Source organism: Theropithecus gelada, chromosome X (genome assembly GCF_003255815.1).
Source record: "Theropithecus gelada isolate Dixy chromosome X, Tgel_1.0, whole genome shotgun sequence".
Lineage (NCBI taxonomy): Eukaryota > Metazoa > Chordata > Mammalia > Primates > Cercopithecidae > Theropithecus > Theropithecus gelada.
The window spans coordinates 112,826,063-112,849,532 of NC_037689.1; the positions used below are offsets into that span (position 1 = coordinate 112,826,063).

At 38.2% G+C, this 23,470-nt stretch overlaps 1 protein-coding gene and 1 non-coding gene across 2 annotated transcripts in view; one reads left to right on the forward strand and one right to left on the reverse strand.

The window, feature by feature from the left end:
• Nucleotides 1–23,470, reverse strand: part of IL13RA2 (interleukin 13 receptor subunit alpha 2) — a 38,585-nt gene that overhangs the window by 9,099 nt on the left and 6,016 nt on the right. Inside the window, exons 2-7 of the mRNA XM_025372800.1 lie at nt 7,300–7,427; nt 5,006–5,150; nt 4,644–4,770; nt 3,215–3,366; nt 1,972–2,125; nt 1,322–1,442 (exon numbers count right to left, since the gene is read on the reverse strand). Coding sequence (XP_025228585.1) covers nt 1,322–1,442; nt 1,972–2,125; nt 3,215–3,366; nt 4,644–4,737 — 521 coding nt within the window. The 5' untranslated portion in view covers nt 4,738–4,770; nt 5,006–5,150; nt 7,300–7,427. The remainder of the gene's footprint in view (nt 1–1,321; nt 1,443–1,971; nt 2,126–3,214; nt 3,367–4,643; nt 4,771–5,005; nt 5,151–7,299; nt 7,428–23,470) is intronic.
• Nucleotides 19,630–19,738, forward strand: LOC112616689. Its single transcript, XR_003117726.1, has one exon. It is a non-coding gene; the product is annotated as a U6 spliceosomal RNA (small nuclear RNA).

Sequence of the window (23,470 nt, forward strand, 5' to 3'; positions counted from 1 at the left end):
GAAGAAAGAAAGAAAGAAAGAAAGAAAGAAAGAAAGAAAGAAAGAAAGAAAGAAAGAAAGAAAGGAAGGAAGAAAGGAAGACAGGAAGAGAAAAGAAGGAAGGAAGGAAGGGAGGGAGGGAGGGGGGAGGAAAGAAAGAAAGAAAGAAAGAAAGAAAGAAAGAAAGAAAGAAAGAAAGAAAGAAAGAAAGAAAGAAAGAAAGAAAGGAAGGAAGGAAGGAAGGAAGAAAGGAAGACAGGAAGAGAAAAGAAGGAAGGAAGGAAGGAAGGGAGGGAGGGAGGGGGGAGGAAAGAAAGAAAGAAAGAAAGAAAGAAAGAAAGAAAGAAAGAAAGAAAGAAAGAAAGAAAGAAAGAAAAGAGTAATAGCTCAAGAAAAATGAAACAGAAGCTGACAGGATCAGTTAAAGGTTAATGAAACTTGGGAGCAGATGAGCCTTGGAAAAAATGGATAAAAATTAGTGAAAGAAAGATAGAGCCAGAGGGCATTCCAGAAGGTAATGCAAACAAAGGTATAAAAGGCAATAACATGGGTGAGAAAAAAAATGTAGAGATGGATCTAAATGGATTGGAGCATTCACACTGGTAATAGTAGAGAGTATGGCAGCCCAGATTTTATCCTGGGGCAATGAGTAGACACAGGAGGTTTTTGAACAAGAGCGTGGTATATGAAGATGGCAGTATAGGAAGATAAAGCTGGCTACGGTGTGCAGAATGAATAAAAAGGGGAGAGACTGGAATCAGAGCGACTGTCATTTGGGAAGCAAAGGCAATCATCCAGGTGTTGAATGAAGGAAGCCTAAAGTAGAGCTCTTACAGTCGAGATGGTAGGTACTTAACAGATGTGCAACCTTGCAAAGGAGCATCAGAACATGGTGATCATGTTACCCTGAAACAATTAAGAAACTAAGGAGATACATGAGTCAAAATGGCCAAGTTTAAAAGCTTCAGTGACAGTTAACAAAGGTAGGGAGTCAGAAAAAAGATCCAGTTTAATAGATAACCCATTTTTATTTAAAGACAAGAATACAAAATGTGTCGAAATTGTTTAGGTTCCAATTTCATCTATCTAAAGGATACAAAATTAACCCAGTATAGAAACAATTATTGCATTCCTTATATCACCCATAGAATACCTTCCAGTATCTACATCCTAAAACCACTTACACCCATTGAAATCCTCAAATAATTGTAAACAATTTTCATCATAAATACAACTCTGACGAGTATAATGAATTTAACTTAGTGAAAATATAGTTACTCATACTATCGATTAATTTGAGTAGACATTTTTAATATTGAAGTCTAATTATAAAAATACTTACCAGTAAAACAAGTTGTAATTGGTATCAAGAAGTACACCTATGCCAGGTTTCCAAGAACAGAGTAAATATTGCCAATTGTAATATACGCAATCCATATCCTGAACTTTAGTTTCTGGAATTCCTAAGGAACAAATCAATTGTGAATGCTTCAAAGGCTTGGTGATGAATCATTTGTGAAATCATTTCACAATTTTACTTCATTTCCTATGACCTCTCCATTTTATTTTGCAATCAACATATCAAGATTATTTCAAAAGGAATGTACTGGAAATCACTTCACGATAAGAGGGATGTGCAAAACCAAAAAACATTTGATGGCTCATTTACTCATATTAGTATAAGCATATGCAAGAGCAGTAAAATTATTCTAGGATGCTCTGAGCAGATGAACAAATACTCAGGAATGTTTACTAATATGACCCCAAAACTGGGAACTAAATCAATAAAATAATATGCAGGTTTTGCCAAAGGTATTTGCTGATTTAAAGAATTTTTAAAAACTAATCATCATCTACAAGAATGATTCTATTTTGTGCCACACTGTCACAGGATCTATTGTGCCTACAGCCTGGTACATAAAAATTAAGGGACTTATTCCCAAATGAATAGTTCTGATAGTATTAAATATGAAAAGAGAACTTTGTTTTAACCTTGTGGCGATATCCAATAAGTAGCTTCTGCCCAGGAACTTTGAACTTCTGATCCATTTGTGCATTGCCATGGTAAAAGTGTGTGTATCTTCGCTTCAATGCCCTTGTTAAGATCAAACCCATCTTTGTAATGTAGATTCTTAGTAATGATGGTCTGTTTGACAAAAAGATGAGACAAAGTCAAGCTTAGAAACCTCCATGGTATAGTGAGCTATATTAATAAGACTAATAAATCATTAATACCCTGGAGAGTTCCCAAAATCTAAGACAGTCCTAGTGACTATCTGATACAATGCCACAGATACATTTCCAGCAGAGCTCACCTCAGTATGTCATATCATTTGATGAGATCATTTGAATGTTAACATCTAATTCCAAATAAAAACAAAAACTTTTGGAAGGAAAAAAACTTTATGGCAGGAACTTGAGCTATATCCGCTTGGAATCAAATAGATAATTTTCATATTCCATATGCACATTACTTGGTAAATTATGTCACACTTAAAAATATAATATGAAACCTTCAGGAAATACATAAAGTAAAACTCTGGAAGTAACCAGAGAAATCCAGACAAATCATGAGCCTCTGGAGGACAAAAATCATTTATTGTTTATTCATATATTCCTGATACCTAGTAGAGTGTCCAGCACAAACTTGATCAATAAATGCTCGATTTGAATTGTCTCTTGAAACTACCTAGCTGAATTAGAGAGGTAACAGAATGCCATCTACAACAGAAATATTTGAATATACATACTTGTTGAGTATATAAGTAATTAATAATTCAAAACATTTTCATTGAGCTCTTACTACAATATATACAATGAACCACAATCCTGTGACCCTCTGTGGGAAGGGTACAAAGATAAATAAGCGTTGTCTCCTACAGTAGAAAAGGTCACAGTTCAGTAGCATGTATAAGGCCCATATCCAAGAATATAAGCAATTGTAAAATACAGTGAAATGCTCTTCTAGTGAAGTACTCTTCAAGTTCATATTGCTTGAGACCGAGTTTTTTTTTTTTTTTTTTTTTTTTTTCTTGTTCTTCCAATGGCAATCTTAACACTGGATGAGGTGAAAACAGATATAGCAGGATGCATAGGAGACAGAGGCAGATGTGGAAGCTTTTTATATCCTAATTAGAACTATTGAGATATGGGAATTGGAGTGGACACTAAAGTCAGGAATCACAAAATAACACCTGATGATCACTCTGATGCCTCAAATGCATGCTTTACTTACCGTCCATGTTTCACTACCAATGTTTCGGTATTTTAGTTCATATTCCACTGTGCATTCCTTAAAATTATCCAGAGACATTGGGGGTTGCCATTGCAAATAGAGATAACCTAAATATCCAGGATCCACTATCTCAAAATCCTGAGGAGGGTTAACTGAAATAAATCAATAAAACACTTTTATTTTTTCTGTATTTTATGACAAATGTTACTGAATCTAGATGGATTCCAAATGTCCACCAATCGATTAACAGATAAACAAAATGTGCTACATGCATACAATCAAATATAATTCAGTCATAAAAAGGCATGAAGTACTGATTCATGCTACAACATGGATGAACCTTGAGAACATTATACTAACTGAAAGAAGCCAGACACAAAAGACCACATATTGACATAGTTCCATTTCTATGAAATTTCAAAATAGACAAATCCATAGAGAGAGAAAGTAGATTTGTGGTTGGTAGGGGCCAGAGGGAGAAGCAATGCAGTGTGACTGCTTAATGGGTTTAGGGGCTGTTTTACGGGTGATGCAACTATTCTGGACTTTGATAGTGGTGATTGTTGCACAACTTTGTGAATACACTGAAAACCAATGTATAGTACCTTTTTAAAGAGTTGGTTTTGTGTAAATTATATCTCAGTAAGGCTGTTAAAAAATCTAGACTACTGCTATATAGTTGTTCCTTCTTTGAGAAACCACATATGCAAAATGTGACTTTGCCTCACTAGGTATTAATTTTTAGAGTAGTAAAAAATTCAATGTGGTTTTATCTCTGTGGTCATGTATGCCAGAATTTGGTCTAAGACGGGAACATTTTATTACAAAAATCTGTCTAACAGCAATAACAAATCAATATAATATAAATATATGTATTTTAATTGTATTAAATATAATATAATATATAATAATAGGCTATAAATAATTTTAATTAATTAATAAATCATTAACATTATATTACATAATATAATAAAATAAGATAATTGAATAATTAAATAATTCCATAATTATTTTTAAATTTCACATGAAATTTCTGTACCTTTTTAATTTATCTAATTGTCATAAAAGCTAAGGATAGTAACTAAGGATAGTAATTAAGGAACTGTTCCAGTTAGTTTAGTACCGGGCAATGAGGTTTCAGATACTTAATCTGCTAAAAAAGACTATACAAAAAGGTATGGACAGTGTCTTTTAATTTGTCATTTATCACACAAAATGTGTGTCAACATCAGTTACCTTATACAAGAAAGTGACTAGTAAGAACATAGCTTTTGTACATGGACTTCCTGAAATAGTTTCAATAACAATTCATCTACTAGTTGGTTACACACTTCCATAAGGTAGGTCAAAAAGACAGTTAATTTTCCATTAAAATCCATTTAATTTTACTTTTCCTAATTTAAAAACTATTCCATTAAAATCCATTTACCTTTTATCTCGATGTCTGAAGATGAAGTATAGCCGAATGTTGTGCTTATCAGAAACGTACATAAGCATCTGATAGCCAAGTAGACGAAAGCCATTTCTCCAAGATTTAAAACCTTGATATTGTCCCCCTATGAAAGAAAAATATAACATTTTAACTTTCTCTTACATCAAATAATCAAACTAAAAGTGATTAAAAATACTTTTGTGCTTTCTACCAAGATTGGGAAAACTATGTCCACCTCAGACCATGGAAATAGAAATAATCAAGTTAGGAACCAATATAATTGGAAAGAAAGGATTCTAGTCTCATCCTACTTACAAGAATAAAAACAAAGCAAAACAAAAACCCTTGTAGCTCCTCACTTCCCCGCCGACAGGCACACTTCTCCTGACCAGGTTATGGTGACTTCAAATAGCCTTCATCCGGAAGACGTTAGACCCACGAGAGTGTTCTTACTGGTTCACAATGGAGTTACGATATCATCCCTCTCCATAGCAACCGTCTCCCCTAGCAACACATAAAACACTGTCAAATACACTTTTCAGAGGGGGAAAAAAAAAAAGAAAAAGAAAAAAGTATTTGAAAGTTATTTCGGCCGGGCGTGGTGGCTCATGCCTGTAATCCAGCACTTTCAGAGGCGGAGGCGGGTGGATCACCTGAGGTCAGGAGTTTGAGACCAGCCTGGCCAACATAGTGAAACCCTTTCTCTACTGAAAATACAAAATTAGCGGGGTGTGGTGGCGGGAGCCTGTAATCCCAGCTACACGGGAGCCTGAAGCAGGAGAATGGATTGAACACGGGAGGCAGAGATTGCAGTGAGCCGAGATCCTACCATTGCACTCCAGCCTGGGCAATGGAGCCAGACTCTGTCTCTAAGTAAATAAAATAAAAAAATAAAATAAAATAATAAAATAAAAGTTAGTTGACCACTGAGAAAGCTCAGAACCTAAACCGAAGACTCAGAGAGTTCAAAATTTTGCTGTTTCCTCATAAATATTTTTTTTTAGTTAAAAAAAGTGTTTATTTAGCTCTTTCGCCCCCTACTGGACGATTGATTTTCTTCTTTGCTCCTTTTTTCTTTTAACTACTTTTTTAAATTAAAATGTGTTATTTCCATCTACTCTCATTGTTGTTCCGCTTTTTCCTGTGTTTCCTGTATTAGCAAATGGCATTGCCATCCTTCCAGTTGCCCAAACCAGAAACCTGGGAGTCTTCCTCAACTCCTCTCCCATCCAGTCTCTCCATTACCACTACCACTTCCTAAGTGGAGGATCTTAGCAGGGATTTCCTTATTCAGTCTTTCTTGCCTCTGATCCATTTTCCACACCATGGTACAGCAAGAGTGACCTTTCTAAAGGGTAAATCTGAACTTTTCATCTCTTACTTAAACTAGAACTGCATTTCATTGCCACAGAATACAATTTAGTCATCTTTCTGTTCTTGAGGGATATTGGTTTTATGATCAAAATTTAAAGGATTCATGCCTTCAAATACCTACTCAATTTAAAATACTTTACTTTTAAGGAAAAATTACTACTCCCAGTTCCATACACTTCTCTTCGAATCTATATTCTGGAACCAACAATTTCACAGAAAGTAAAGGATTAAAAGTCATTTACCCGAACTTTCAGGGACTGCCCTTCTTTTCCTGTGCATAGATTAATTCAGTAGGACAGACCCTCTCTTCCACACCCCCTCTTCCTACTACCTGATCCATCTGTAATATTGTAACTTAGATAAGCTTCAATGGCTACTTTATAGAATCTTAGGATCAAATTTTTAGAGCCAGTATGTATATTAGAGACTATGCTAGTCAAATTCTCTTTTATAAATTGGGAAGTAAAACTCAGACTTGCCCCAACCAAGATTACACAGCAAATTAGTAACAAAGCTGGAAGTAGAACAGAGATCATGATTCCCAGTCCTGTGCAATTTCACCCTATTCTGCTGTGTCCCACAGGCTGGACTCAGGATTATGAATGCTTTTCCTCTGGGACCCCAGTGTTTAAGTCTTCCTTTAATTAGCTAACCAAGCTGAATCAACACCATGTTATTTTTAAAATTCTGCGTCTCATAAAATCAGGAAAGAATGTCATTTCTCTCACTGAGGCCCAACAAATCTCTCTTTCTCCCCAATTCCTCTCCCTCTACTTGCCAGCCAATGGCTGCCCACTAATGCATCTGTAAGTACTAGGTAGATTTGGCTAACAGAAGGTTACAGATCTTCCACAGAGCTACCGTCATAGATTAAGATGAACACACTGGTTACTACTGGGATCAAGGCAATAGGTCTGACAAAGAGAAAACCTTCCATATTACCTTTAAGGACTAAGGCAATCAGGCTGCCCTTAAAATGCTCTCAGAGAGATTCTAACAAAATTCTCTCTCCCCTATCGATCTGTTCTTTAAGATTTAGTAGCATTGTGTCATGTACAGCATAAATGCTAAGTAAAGAGTTAAAAATCATTTGCTTCTATTCCATTTATAGGCTACTGAAATCTGACTCAGGCTATCAAATAGCATTTCATGGATCAGACCAATCAATATACCTAAGCAAAGGTGGAAAATAAGATAGCTAGCTTCTAGCATCACTTATGGATAAACCCAGAAAAGGAGTTGCTGAATTACACCTAGGGCCCAACCAAGACTTTCTTACCCAAATGAACACAAAGACAATTCTCTCCTTTGCTTCTGGGTCACAGGATTGTCACTATCACAATAAGGGACTTTATACACTATCTGGTTACCAGGAACACCTGAGTTTCTCACAAGGAAGAGGGGGACCTGAAGACGAAGGGAAGATTAGAAAAGCAAATGCAGACATATTAGATTTGAAGAAGTTGTTTTTACATATTTCAGACCCCCAGACCACAGTTCATAACCACTCATCTGGTCTTAGTGCCTCATTTTTAAAAATAAGGAAATAACAGCCAGAGAGGAAGGTCAGTAGGCCAAGTGTATACAACTTATTGGTGGCAGAGCTGGGACTGAAAACCACATCTCCTGAACCCTTTCCACTAACTAGCAAATAAATGTTCTTATCGTAATGAATCTATCCTGCACCTATTTTACTAGAAGCCTCTTCCTGACTCCCAACCTTCCTCTACCTACTGTCACCACCCAAACCATCCAGCGCACCACACAGTTTTATCATTATGACATTTCTGACAGAGCAATAATTCAATAAACATTTATTGAGCATCTTTAGAATTTTTTTGCCAGATAACTATCCCAGCTAAATCTTGCAGAAGATACAAAGTGAAAGTGGCAACAGTCATAGTATCTGTCATAATAATAATACCTTCTAGTATTTATTCATCATCTCAGGCACTGCTCTGTGCCATGCAATTATATGCATTATCTCATATAATCCTCACAATCAGACTTGGACATATATACTATTTTTAGTTCTATGTTATTTGTTTAAATTTTCTTTTTATGTTTAATTTAATTTTAATTGATACATAATGATTATACATATTTATGGGGTAGAGTCTAATGTTTTGTTACATGGATAACGTTGTGTAATGATCAAATCACGGTAATTAACATATACATCACCTCAAACATTTATCAGTTCTTGGTGGTAAGAACATTCAGATTCCTTTCTTCTAGCTTTTGAAAAATACAATTCATTGTTGTTAGCTATACTCACCTTACTGTGCAATAGAAAGCAGAATGTATTCCTCTTATCTAACTGTAACATTGTACCCATTCACCAACCTCTCCCCATCCTTGCTCCCTTATTCCCCACCCAGTCTCTGTTAACTTCTATTCTACTCTCTACTCTATGAGATTAACTTTTCGAAGAACAGAAACTAAGACATTCAGAAGTCAAATGGCTTCCCTCAAGTCACACAGGCCATAAATGATGAAACCTGGATTTAAATCTAGACAATCTAGTACCAGAGCCCTTGATGGTAATCACTATACTAGGTAATTTTTCCATGCTGAAGATCAATGTGGAGGGTAGCTTTCTCTTTCTACCCACTCAGTTTTACACAACACTATGGCTGGGATAGTTTCTCACTGAGAATCTCCTTTGGAATGGCAAACCTAAAGTGATTGCCTCTTCTCAATCTCGCTTCCCCACCACTTCAAAGTCATGCAACATAATACTCTCACTTTAAGAGCTGGCTGCAATCTTTGCATTATTGGAGAAATTCCAGGTACTTACCAATCATATGGTTTCTCAAGAAATAGATTAACTTAGGCAGTTATCACAGGTCCTCTTTTGTTCTCCTCTCTACTTTAGAGACATTAATTAGAATCTCTAATACTTTCTTGCCTGTCTGATAATCAAGCATGTAGAAAACATTAGTTAGGTATTCCTGAAACAGTCACAGAGCCAGGACACAGATTCTACAAGTCACAAGATGGGGAGGTTATGGGTGGGGCCAAAAGCCATCTAAAGCAAATTTGGAATTATACCAAGGTGCTATAAAAGCTGGGAGGACCAATTATTCTTTGGATAAAGTAACAGATATATAGTCGAGGAGCTTGTTATAATAAAAGGCACAGCGGTGTAAGTATCAATCTGGATTTCACTCCTGCCTCAACCACTGTTGTAAGAGGTAAATTATATCTCAATTTGTATCTATAAAATGGAGGTAATGATACAAGCCTGGCAGGGGTGTCTTGAAGATTAAATACGATAATGTATGTGAAAGTGCTAGGAGGATAGTAAATTGCTCTATATATTTGAGAGGGGTTTGCTTCTGAGGACATTGCCACTAAGCAACACTTGAAAATAACTTGCCACAACCTACACATTTGCCTTTATTAATTCAGCAAAATAGACTTGTACACAGTAGATAATTAGACACTTATTGTTAATTTCCAATTTATACCACCCTTGTTGATCCAATGTGCTGCCTTTACTGATCTTTGCCATAATAACAGTAATTACTTTCATTTGTTTAGCTTTTTGTAGTTTGTAAAGAATTTGTATTGATTTTTTAACAGGTCTGTAAGTGTATAAGGTTTGTACTGCATATTTACAAACAGTAAAACTGGGGCTTAGAGAAGTAATATGACTAGCACAGGGCCCCACAGCTGATACAATCTATACAGAAAGGATAGGAAAAGGAAGGAAAAGACAGAAAAACATTGCTAGGCTAATATACATAACATGGTTTTTTAGAAATGTTCTTTCTCTATGTTGACGAAGGAAAAAAAAAAAGATTCTTCTAAAGTGTCCAAAATGACCATATGTTTTTTGTTTTATTTTATTGTAAAGGCAGTGACCAATTTGCAAAGACAATTATTTATTAAAAAATGATAAATGGAATTTTGCAATGTCACTAAAATGATTTCTTTAAAACAACACATAAAAACTATAGGCATGTTATTTCTGTTGCCTTTGTGTAAAAAAAATCAATTATAAAATTTGATACTTCCTATTCACATTGTTTAAGCTATCTAAAAATACTGGTCAAAGGTTTTAGAAAGAGGCTTGAGGAGAAAGAAAATGGAACAATAGAGAAATAGACACCGAGGAGAGAAAAATGGAAATGTAGCATGATTGCAAACTTTAATGTCATTTGCAGATGAAATGATAAATTGATATAGTCTTACATGAGAAGGCATTGACTAGGAGATTTGGGCTTTCTCACCAGCTTTGCCAGGTGACCTCAGAAAACAATAATAATAATAACAGGGATTATAGTTTATTTTGCCTTTACTAGGTGTCAAGCTCCGTGTCAGATGCTTATATGGATTAGCTCACTTAAGCCTTACAAACTTTTATGACTACTATTATTATCATCCCAATATTACAAATGAGGCATTTGGGGCTCAGGTTTCTCAAGGTTATACAATTTAAGCAATAAAGGATGCCAATATCTGATTCTAAAAATCACACTCCTTTTAAAATATAATACTCTCTTTCAAGTAATCTCACCCTGTGAAAGGCAATTTTCTCTCACACAAGTTATCCCTAGGCTATAATTCTCAATTCCAATAGTTAATCTGCCATATAGCCATCCGTGGTTTCAGGATGAGACTCAAGAGCACTGGCTTCCTGGATAACTAATCTTATTTCAAGAAGGCCATCCAACATGTATAAATGCCTATTCACAGCTTCTGGAGTATAGTCATGACTCAGCACCATATACAGAATCTCTGGAACCTGCCAGGTTTTGAGGCCTGATAACACACTGAGATTAATACATGGCTCAATGATAGTACAATCAGCCTATGACCTGGTGGTGAATCAAATCTAATTTAGGTAATAGCTAGCAAATAACATGTCCTGCAGTGAAGTAGTTTATAAAGAATGCTGAAGATGACTTTGTACTATCAAACACAAAAAGGCTTTGAATCACACAGATGCATCATGTTTGCCAGTAATAAAGTGGTGTCAGTCATGTCTTATACATATACACAAGGAACTTAGGAAGATGCTGAATTATGAAAATTATTGTATGAAATTGAAATACATGTAGGACTTATTTTTAACAAATATCACTTTAACATCCAGCTCTATATAGCATGATTATATTTCCATCCCTGATAAGATTACATACTAACATTATTTGATATTTATAAAATATGTTCAAAAAATCTACAGTTCTTATAAAACCATGGGTAGTCATTCTAGGCCATAACTATTTTCATTTTTATTTATTTATTTATTTATTTTGTAGAGACAGGGATCTCATTATATTGCCTAGGCTGGTCTCGAACTCCTGGGCTCAAGTCATCCTCCTGTCTCGGCCTACCAAAGTGCTGGGATTACAGGCCTGAGCCATAGCGCCAGGCCTCATAATGCTTTTCTAGATGCTTTTCCTGTATGACATCTTGAGTTCATCTGGCTAACAAGTTTCCTGCAACACTGTCAAAGCTAGACAATTCAGTTTTGAGCCACCATAGCAACATCTAGGTTTACAGTGTTAATTCATGAAGCAGTTTACAAATTTCAGAATTTGTCCCCAAGCTGAGATCACAGCTTTATTAGTGTATAATTCTATCCAACAAACCACCAACATGCTTTTTAAAAGCAACTCACTAAAATTTTTTTTTTGCAACCCTCTAAATAAAATCCCCCAGGTCATCAATTAGTAAATATTTCTTAAAACAGGTCAAATAGTTCTTACTAAATATACCTTATATTCTACTCCAATGAAGTCATAACTGAAGAGCAATGCACTGCCTTGAAAGGCACTACTGCTCTGGAACTAGCAAAACAATCTCTTTTGTTCAACACTGCTCTCTGTACTCCCAGATGGTCCCAAATACTTGTTTGCAAACAGGCAGGGAATACCCAAAACATCCATGTCATGTAACACCTTCAAAAGTAAATAATAGGATATACTCTACCCACTCAATACTCAGTAAAACTAGAATACAAAATGTACAATAGCAATTTTTATATTCCTTCCAGGTTATCTACCAGTATGTTATTTATAGACTGTAAACACATGGAAATGTGGTATTATATTACATATAGTACCATTAGTTACAGAAAAGAATGTTAAAAACAATTAAATATTAATATTTCTATTACATATTAACTATTCAATTATTTCAGGAAGTCTACTACATGCTAGGCACTGTTACAGGTACTGGGGATACAGCAGTGAACAAGACAAAGTAGCTACCCTCATTTCTGGTGTGGGAGACAGACAATAAACATAGCAGATAATCACAAGTTGTATAAAGAAAAATAAAGCAGGATAACATGAAAGAATAATGGGTGATTCATTTTAGGTAAGGGTAGTCAGGGAATGACTCTCTGAGAAAGTAGCATCAAGGACTTCAGTGATGCGAGGAAATAAACCAGGTAAAGATACAGGGAAAGAATGTTTCAGGTAGAAGGAAGAGCACATTCAAAAGCCCTGTGGCAGGAATCAGCTTAGTAGTTTCAGGAATAGGAAGACCAGCAGGATAGGGAACAGAAAAAGTTAGATGATCTCACAAATATAGGAGTGGGTAGGCCATGGTGATGAATTTGCCATTTATTTTTAGTAAAATGGGAAGCAACTGGACAGTTGTGAGCAGTGACTTTGATATGGACAGGAGACAGGGAAATACTGGGTAGAAGAGGGCATTTCCCAGGCAAAGGCCCCACCCTCAAGCCTGGAACCCCATGGCCCTAAATGGGAACAGGCATTCCTCTTTTCACGTTCAAAATGCTGCTTTTTGCCCACCATGCACCCTTATCCTGTACACATATAAACTCCAAACCCTAGCCTCCATGAGGGGACAAACAGAAGCATGGAAGAATGGCAGAAAGGCACAGCAGAGAGAAGAGAAGGAGCGTCTGAATGCTGAGAGGAGTTCAGCTGCAGACAGTCAAAGAGGAGATCAGCTGCTGAATGGCCAAACTCCAGGGGAAGATGATCCTCCCACCCCACCTTCCAGTTCCACATCCATCCCGCAGAGAGACACCTCTACCACTCAATAAAACCCCTGCATTCATCCTTCAAGTTCGTGTGTGACCTGATTTTTCCTGGATGCTGGACAAGAGCTCAACATACGGAAAGCTGCCACACTGGCCCTCTGCCCTTGCAAAAAGGCAGAGTCCACTGAACTGTTTAACACTTAAGCCATCCACAGATGACAAAGCTAAAAGAGCACACTGTAACACATGCCCACTTGGGCTTCAAGAGTCACAGACACCCACCCCTAGATACTGCCGTGGATCCAGAGTCCAAAGCATTCACCCTGGCTCCTGCACCTGCCCCTCTGCATGCTCCCCCTCCCACAACCCCCTGTTGCCAGAGAGCCACATACCCCTGTCACAGGTTCTGCACAGGGGGCCAGGGAACTCTCCCACCTCAACATGATGTAGATTACATTTTAAAGGGCTATTGTATGCAATGGAAAGGTAGAAACAATGACCTGGGCTAGAGATGATGGTGACTTTGACCAGGTTGATAGCAGTGCTGATAGAATATACTGGTGGATTGAGTGTGCAGTATCAGAAGATGATGGCTTTATTTTGGCATGGCCATCTGGATAATTGTTTATGGGGCCTAGGGATGATGGTCAAGAGTTCAATTTTGGATGTTTAAGTTTGAGCTGACTAACTAACTAATATCCAAGAAGAGATGAGTAGGCAGTTGAATATTCGACTCTGGAGATGGGGGAAAGACCAGAGCTGTAAATATAAATTTGGGAACCATCAGGATATAGACAGCATTTAGAGCCATGTGATTGATTGGAGTCACCTAAGGTAGAGTGTAGATGAGATAAAGACAAGAGGGCCAATGACTGGGACCTTCAATATATAAAAGGCTAAATAGATCTTGCTACCAACAAAGGAGACAAAAGAGAGGCCATATAAGTGAAAGGAAAATCAAGTGGGGAAAACGTTTCAAGGATAAAGTGATAGGTAGACAATATCAAAAGCTGCTGATAAGTGGAGTAAAACGAGGCCTGAGAACGGGCTAATGGTTTAAGCAAAGTGGAAATCATTGCTAATATTGCTAAGGGAATTCAGTCAGTGGCACGTTGTGGGAAGAACCTAGATTAAAATGAGTTCAAGAAAGAATGGAAGGGTAAATTTTGACACAGTGAGTATAGATAACTATTAGGGATAGGAAAAAAACAGCGTTTGTCCTATTCTCACGCAGGCAAAACAACACAGAATTCTTCGTCTCTGGTCACCGAAACGTATGGAGATGTCTCCTTCACCAACAACCAATCACTTCTCCACTAATTCAAGTCAATTCTAAGACTATCTACCAGGAGATAGTATCGGATCCCTCAAGTTAAGAGTTCAATCCCTCAAGACTGCCCCTACTTCAGATGCCAATAGCAATCCCTGGGTTGTGACTTGTGTTTCTGACTTCTGGGTATGGTTAATTTGCTAGGATAGCTCACAACTCAGGGAAACACTTTACTTACTTTTACCCATTTATTATAAATGGTATTACAAAGGATACAAATGAACAGCCAGATGGAAGAGATGCATTAGCAAAACATGAGAGAGAAGGCACAAAGCTTCCATGCCTTCTCCAGGTATCTCCATATGTTTAGCTCTCCAGAAGCTCCCCAAACCCAGTCCTTCTGGGTTTTTATGGAGACTTCATTATTTAGGTATAATTGATTACAACGTTGGTCATTGGTGATCAATTCAACATTCAGCCCCTCTCTCTTCCCTGGATGAGGGCGGTGAGGAGATTGAAGGTGAGGAGATCATGTGGTTGGTTCCCCTGGCAAACAGCCCCCATCCTGAAACTATCCAGGAGCCCCCAGCCAACAGTTATCTCACTAGCATACAAAAAGACATTTACCACTTAAAAGATTCCAGGAGTTTTAGGAGCTATGTGCCTGGAAACTAGCCAAAAACCAAAACTACGTATATCCTATAAATCACGATAACACAGTCCACCTCCCCTTTTTCAAACACAGATTCTTTACATCAAAATGATCATATAAGTCAGAAGATACTGGCACATTCAGTCCCATTCAGTCATTAATACAGTCATGCACTGCCTAATGATGTTTTGGTCAACAAGGAACAACATATACAATAATGGTCCCCAAAGATTATAGGTGAGCTGAAAAATTCTTATCATCTAGTGACACTGCAGCCATTATAATGTCCTAGTGCAATTACTTTATTTTTTGTAAATGTAATGTGGCCTAACTGGACAGTGTTTCTGAAGTCTACAGGAGTGTACAGTAATGTCCTAGGCCTTCACATTCACTCACTTCTCACTCACTGACTCACCCAGAGCAACTTCCAGTCCTGCAACCTCAATTCATGTCAAGTGCCCAGTACAGGGATACCATTTTTAAACTTTTTATACCATAATTTTTACTGTATTTTTTCTATTTTTAGATATATTTAAAACACAAATACTTAGCATTATGTTATAATTACCCAAAGTATTCAGTACAGTCATATGCTGCACAGGTTTATAACCTAGAAGCGATAGGCTACACCATATAGCCTAGGTGTGTAGTAGGCTATACCACGTAGGTTTGTGTAAGTATGCTCTAGGGTGTTCGCACGATGGTGAAATGGCCTAATGACACATTTGTCAGAAATTATCCCCATCATTAAATGACACATGACTCTAATTAGTCCAGTCCATTATCACGTCTATGAAAATGTCTCCCAGGGTGGGGCCACTCAGGTTTGCAGGCTTCCAAACCTCACAATAACTCCTTTGAGAGGTTTGCAATGAAGGAACATAAGGAGCTATGGCTGGGAGGAAATCTCTTTTCTTCCCTCTTTAAAACATGGATGGAGAACATCGCACATGAAGGTTTAATCCTGCTCTTCCTTAGATTCTTGTCACACCTATTTAGCAATGATGCTGTTCTTATTTTATGGATACAGGTCAGAGTACTTTAGGATATACTTATCAAAAGGTACCCATATTAAGGCAGAGCATTTTTTTCTGAGGCATTTAGAAACTACCAAAGTTTAGTTTCACCAACGATTACATTAACAAGTACTTTCCATCTGCTAAAATAGTTTTGCAGCCTGGCAAGGTGGCTCACGCCTGTAATCCCAGCACTTTGGGAGGCCGAGGCAGGCGGATCACGAGGTCAGGAGTTTGAGACCAACCTGGCCAACATGGTGAAACCCCATGCTACTAAAGATATAAAAATATTAGCCGGGTGTGGTGACACGCACCTGTAATCCCAGCTACTCAGGAGGCTGAGGCAGGAGAATCACTTGAACCTGGGAGGCAGAAGTTGCAGTGAGCCAAGATCCTGCCATTGCACTCCAACCTGGGTGACAGGGCAAGACTCCATCTCAAAAAATAAAATTTTGCAAAGCTATCTCCAACTTCTGGCATTTCTAATAGAATATTATTTTTTTTTAAACCTGCCCTTTCTCCAGACTATAGAACATGTCTACTTCCTATGTGCAATCTGAGGTTTCATTTGTTTTCTTCTAAATTTGTTTTCTGCAGCAAAACTCATCAGAAAAAGAAAACTTACTATTGTATATTTTTGTAAGGCAGTTTTAAATTGTGGTTGTTAGTCTTTGGCTTAAATGATTCAAACCAAAGATCTGAATCAAGAGAGTGGCAGAAATTCTGGTTCTAGTCCTAATTTCAAAATGCAGAATAGGAACACATAGACTTTATTGTATTTTGAAAACTTTGCAACTAAGGGATCAAACAATATAGCTGTGCATATTTCCAAAGAGTTTTAGTAAGTGCATATCTCTAGGCAAAATTCTGTTTATTCTGGCTTAGCTAAGCAGGCTATTTGGAATGCAGAACATGGAGGGCAGCTAGTTCATCATTTCAGGCTCTTGCCGTCTGCTTCTTCCTCATGTCCCCCTCTCTCCTGGCCCTCTCCTCTTCTTTTCTTCTTTCTACTTTTCTTTTTTTCTTTTTTCCCTCTTTTCCTCTCTCCTACTGATGTTCCTCTTTTCCATTAGTGGAAATTAATATATTTTTGCATCACTGGCTGTCCTTATTTTTAAAATACTGGGGCATCCTCTCTTCACAGTACATTTTTCATTAGTTTTTTGGCTTCAGAATAATATTTTCCAATATGTCACTTGTAGATTAAATCTGCAACTTTGTAACCTTACTTTTTAAAAGTGCTTATGACTAAAAAAAATGTCACTGTTCAGTTGCCTGTAGGCAGAGCTTTATTGTTTTGCAGCACACAGATTGCCCCTCATAGAAATGGATTTCCAGCTTTAAGACGACTGGTTCCTTATACTCGTCGGCTTAAAGACTAAATCCACCTCATAATCCTAAGTGGTAGGTCTACTTACTTCTCCCAATTTCTCGTTGTTTTGATAACTGCTTTCGAGCCTAGGCTAGACAACGTTTTTTTAGGTTCCTTAGAGTCTATTTTTATAACCTGTGTTTAATTTATACCTTTGCTTGCTATATTGGTGCTGACATGGCCACAGGCATCCATCCAGATCTTTATTTCACAGGCATTTCCTGAGCATTTATTTTGTACTCAACGCTGCAGATATGAAAACAAACAAGACACAGTGTTTCCTCCCCTCAAGTCTATTGACAGGGCAGACCAAAAAAATTAAACATAGTCATAAAGTGTGGGCTTTCTCTCAGACTACTGGTAGAAATGTGAATTGATGCAATCCTTTTTGGAGGTGATGTGGCTGAGATTACTAGCTGTCTCCTAATATTCACTGTCCCCTCCTTCAGTGGTAACGGAACCCCCAAGTTGTAGCTGGGCACGTGGTCACACAAAACAAATACTACAGTTCTGAGTGCCCTTTCAGCTATATGTGACAGGTGATTAAGTTCTGGCCTAAGAGATGTAAATGGAAGTGTTATCTCCAATCTCTTGAGTCAGGCCTTTAAAGAGAATAGACCTTTTCTCCCCTTACCTGTTCTTCCTTTCCTCCAGCCTGCTTGTTAGAATGTGATCTTGGCATTGAGCCACCTTGGATCAAACAAATGAGGGAAACACCCTAGGCATGGCAGAACAAGTTGAGAGTAGCCCAAGGCCCTTGTTGGCCTCATGCAATAAAGCTGCATACTTTTCAGGCAGCCCTGGCTGGATTAGCTATCCCCAGACAGTCATGTGAGCGCAACATAAACCACTGTTTTTTTAAAGCAGAACCTGTGATCTAAAACTAATTAGAGGAGTCTTGAAAAATGTGTATCAAAACACTTCAAAAGTTCACATCCTTTTAGGCCAGCCATAGTGGCTCACGCCTGTAATCCCAGCACTTTGGGAGGCCGAGGCGGGCAGATCACTTGAGGTCAGGAGTTTGAGACCAGCCTGGCCAACACAGTGAAATCCTGTCTCTACAAAAACACAAAAATTAGTCAGGCGTGGTGGTGCACGCTTGTAGTCCCAGCTACTTGGGAGGTGAGAGAATTACTTGAACCTGGGAGGCGGAGGCTGCTGTGAGCTGAGAGCACGCCACTGCACTCCAGCCTGGGTAATAGAGCCAGATCTTGTCTAAGAAAAAAAAAAGTTAATATCCTTTTAACCCCAAATTTCCAGGTAATCAAAGAAGTATGTGCTTCTATAGTGAGATACCTCTTTTCCACATAACCTTTGAGTCTGAAGCTCCTGCAGAATTCTTATGAAGGGCCACATTTAGCTTATATAGCACTTCCTTTAGCTAAAGCCTCTGACCAAGTAATTGGGAAATAAACCACACTCAGCCACCCCACTTGCAAATATTACAACCACAAAATGCTGAAGTAGAAATTTTTCACAGGGACAAAAATACAATATGACAATTTTTCAATGTCCCCCTTTGAGGTTTTCAAAGTCCTGAATGTTGTAAACAGGAAGATATAAGTGGGCCAGGCACTGTGGCTCACGCCTGGGATCCCAGCACTTTGGGGGACCAAGGCGGGCAATCACTTGAGGTCAGGAGTTCGAGACCAGCCTGGCCAACATGGTGAAACCCTGTCTCTGCAGGCGGGTGCCTGTAATCCCAACTACTCAGGAGGCTGAGGCAGGAAAATTACTTGAATCGGGAGGCGAGGTTGCAGTGAGCCAAGGTTGCACCACTGCACTTCAGCCTGGGAGACAGAGCGAGATTCTGTCTCAAGAAAAAAAATAAGCTGTAAGTGCTGGAGGACGCTCTATGGCTTTCTGGTAATTCTGTTGCTATGAACTGCTCACACGTGCCGTAGCACTTCTTCCAGCATCATGAGTTGTTGCCATAATTTTCCGAAGGCTGTTCTGGCAGTGCACTCACACAGTTTTAATCTTTTTTTGTCTCCACGCTTTCTAATGACTGGCAGCTCACTCCACATGCTTTGGTTATTATCAGAATATCCTGAAATTCAAGTTTTCTCTCAATGAATCAGTGCTATTTCTATCAACAGTGTACACTGTTCTTCCTGCAAAAGTGCCAGATAAAGAAGATAGCTGATTCTATAACCAGAGATTAATCACTGCTGGAAGAGCAAAGTCAAGCATGCCAGGGAAAGAGAACTATGTGGAGTATAATCATCCCAAAGAGCATGGCCTTGTCTTCCATTTTAAAGCATCAATGGAGGGTTAGAATGACTAGCACCTCTTACCCTCTAGCCCCCGCTTTACTTCTTAGAAGAGGATGGGGTTCTCACTTTAGCCACACATATACTAAAACTGGGATGATACAGATAAGATTAGCATAGCCCTTGGACAAGGATGACAAATAAATTCTTGAAGCACTCCATTAAAAAAAAGAATTTTTAAAAAGTTGGGGCACTCTTAGGGAGGTCCTAAGCCCTCCTTATTTTCTGATACTTACAACCAGAATACAATGAAGTGTATGTACAAATTTTCACATGCAAACACATTCTTGGCTTCCACTATCAATGACCATGGCTTAAATACTGCTTAAATCACTGCTGGGTGCTGATGAAAGAAGTCCCACTACAGATTAGTTCCATGATAATTGCATAACATTTCATGTTAAATAAGCCCACGGTGCCACTCAGGAGCCCTATTACTTGTCTCTGTTCAACATCATTCCATTACTGACCATTACAAACCTTTTCCATTCTCTTAAATCATTTCATCCCTTCTCCCCTGATCTCAGCACATGAGCTTGCCTCATACTTTGGAAAACAAAATTGAAACCATCAGACAGAAATTCCCTCATCTTTCTGATATGATACAAGAATCTTTCCACATTATCTCTTCTTTCCCTCCTGCTCCTCATATCTGTTTTGAATTCTAACCCTGCTCACACTTTCAAAAATGTTACAGTCATTTTTTTCATCTCTCATATATCTTCCACATACATAAGATGTATGTATGGATACACACATCTCAGCTAAATGCATCTCATTCGCTTTTAAACCTGTTCGTTTCTCCCGTCCGTAAATATAAAAACAAATTACCTTGCCTACATATTTGTCTGTAGCTACTGCCCCAATACTCCCATCTTCTTCACAGCCAAATTTCCAGAAACTTCCCCTCTCGCTCTTCATCACTCCATTTCCTTCTGGATTCTTCCTTCACCTCACCACCAATCCATAGCTCTACTGAAACAGGTCCCACTAGAATAACTAATGACCTCCATGTTACTGAATCTAATTAATATTTTAATCCCAATCTTATTTATGTTTCAGCAGCATTCACCTGTTTAGCATCATCCTTCTTGAAACACTTTTCCCTTGGCTTTTCTGACACCCATTTCCCAGTTTTCTTTCTACCTCTCTGGTCACTTTTTCATTTCATTTTCAGGCTTATCCATTACTTATCCTAATCGTAAATGTCAGAGTTCTTTGAGGTTTGGCCCAAGGCCTTCACCTCTTTTGATTCTATATTCTCCCTAGGTAATTTTTTCTGCCTCCACAGCTTCCATTATCATCTATATACCAATGACTTCCAAAATATATCTCTGATATACTTTGGATATTGTCCCCTCCTAATCTCATGTTGAAATCTGATCCCCAGTGTTGAAAGTGGGGCCTAGTGAGAGGTCTTTGGGTCATAAAGGCAGACCCTCATGAATGGCTTGGTGCTGTTCCCTTGGTAATGAGTCAGTTCTTGCTCTATTATTAGTTCATGTAGATCTGATTGTTAAAAAGAGCCTGGCACGTTCCTCCCCACTCTCTCTTCTTCCCTCTCTTGCATGTGACACACCTGCTCCCACTTTGCCTTCCACCATGATTGAAAGCTTCTTGAGGTCCTTACCAGAATCTGACGCCAGAACCATGCTTCTTATACAGCCTGCAGAAACATGAACCAAATAAACTCCTTTATCTATAAACTACCCAGCCTTAGGTTTTCCTTTATAGCAACACAAAACAGACTGAGACAATCTCCCATGTGAACTATTCTTCTGAGCTCCAGGGATGTATATCTAATTGCTTTCTAAATATCTTCACGTGGAAGTCTCAAGCATACATCAAATGCAAAATGTCAAATGCCAGAATCATGATCTCCCACTTGAAAACAAGTGTTCTTGCAGTATCCATTCAACAGTAGAAGCCAGAGAGTTACCCTAGACATCTACACACCACCATAGTCAATCCATAGTCAAGTCCTGTCCATTTCTCAAATATCACTCATCAGTCACCAAAGGATTTTTCTCAACAATATTTTTAAACTATATAATTAACAAACTTATCAAAGAAAAGCATGGAGAAGAAAGTATATCTTCCTTGGAACAGTATTACATTTCTCCTTAGTCAGATTATCTTAAAGTATCTAGAAAATCCTTCAATACATGATTTCAAATTACTGATGGATGATATCATTCAGTTATCTCTGCTTCAGAGAACATGAAATCCATGAAGATTACAAATACCCAAAGCATTAACACAACTTTTTTTTTTTTTTTTTTGAGAAGGGTCTCATTCTGTCACCGAGGCTGGAGTGCAGTGGCACAATCTTGGCTCACTGCAACATCCATCTCCCGAGTTCAAGCGATTCTCCTGCTTCAACCTCCCGAGTAGTTGGGATTGCAGACACCTGTCACCATGCCTGGCTAGTTTTTGTATTTTTAGTAGACACAGAGTTTCACCATGTTGGCCACGCTAGTCTCAAACTCCTGACCTCAGGTGATCTGCCAGCACCTCCCAAAGTGCTGGGATTACAGGTGTGAGCCACCATGCTCAGCCAACACAGCTGATCATCTTCCTTTTCTTTATTTCCTTTATCAAATGCTAGGATGACTTCCCAAGCCAGAAACCTAGAAGTCATCTTAGATTCCTTTCTCTCATTTATCCTCAACCACCATTTCATGCACATACACAATATCCTAAAGATTCAATTCTCTAAGCATCTTTGCAGTCCATCTGTATCACTCCTTCTTCACTGCCACGACAGATTCTAGCCATTACCATCTCTTGACTAATCAACAGCAATAACTTCCCCATGCATTTTCCATCTTACAATAAGTCGGGTTCTGGTCATTCTCACACTGTAGCTAGCACGACCTTCTAAAAACTCAAATATGTTCAAACTTTTTCATTGGTTTCCCACTGCTCTGCAGAACAATTTATAATAACTCACAATTCAATGTGCTTCTGGTGTGACAGTGTTTTTCTAAGCACTTCACTGTATTAATTCACTTAGTCCTTACTATGGTATTATGAAGTAGGTACTGATGTTATCACATTTTACTAATATAGAAACTGTAACACAGAGAAGCTACATGATTCCCTTGGGGTCTCATAGCTATCAAGTGATGGAGCCAAAATTCAAAGCCCGGCAATGCCATTTCAGAGTTTGTGCCTTTAACCTCTATATTGTGTTGTCTTATAAAACAACGTACAAAATGTTTAGCATGGCAAGCAATACTTTTCCACTTTTAGACTCATCTTCTACTTATAGGTCTTGAAAAGTCGGGTCTTATTTTATCTCTAAGCCTTTTCCCACTGATATCAATACTGCTTTACCTAGTCTAGTCATTTAGATTTAGCTCAGGTACTACTTCATTCTATAAGCTTTCTCTATTCTCTCCCCCTGATTGGACTGCGAGTCTCCTCTGTACTCTCTACTAAAATATAAGTGAATAAAATTCTGCAATATTTTAAAAGGCACTCACCATTTAGTGAAGAGGACAGTCTTCTAACCAGACAAGTATGTGGCTACGTTATTTTGAGACGATCATTTGTGTTTTGCCCTGTTTTTTCTCTTTTTCATCCCATTTCTAGAAGATAAATGGGCCATTTTATTGTTTCTTACCCATGGAAATTCCTCCTCCCCTGTTGCCACTTGTCTACACTTGCCTTCCTGGCTTTAATTTTCCCAAAACCCAGACTCATGGGAGAGATTATTCTCTCTAATATCAGTGAGGATCTCAAGACAACAGATGAAATTCCTTTTAGAGCCCTGAGAGATGGAAAAGGGACACAGACTTTAGACAAAAAGAAGTCAGGAGTCTGATAGGAGTTGGTGGTGGCAGGGAAAATAGGGAACAGCTCAACATTTGATGGCAGCAGCCTAAAACAGGGGCA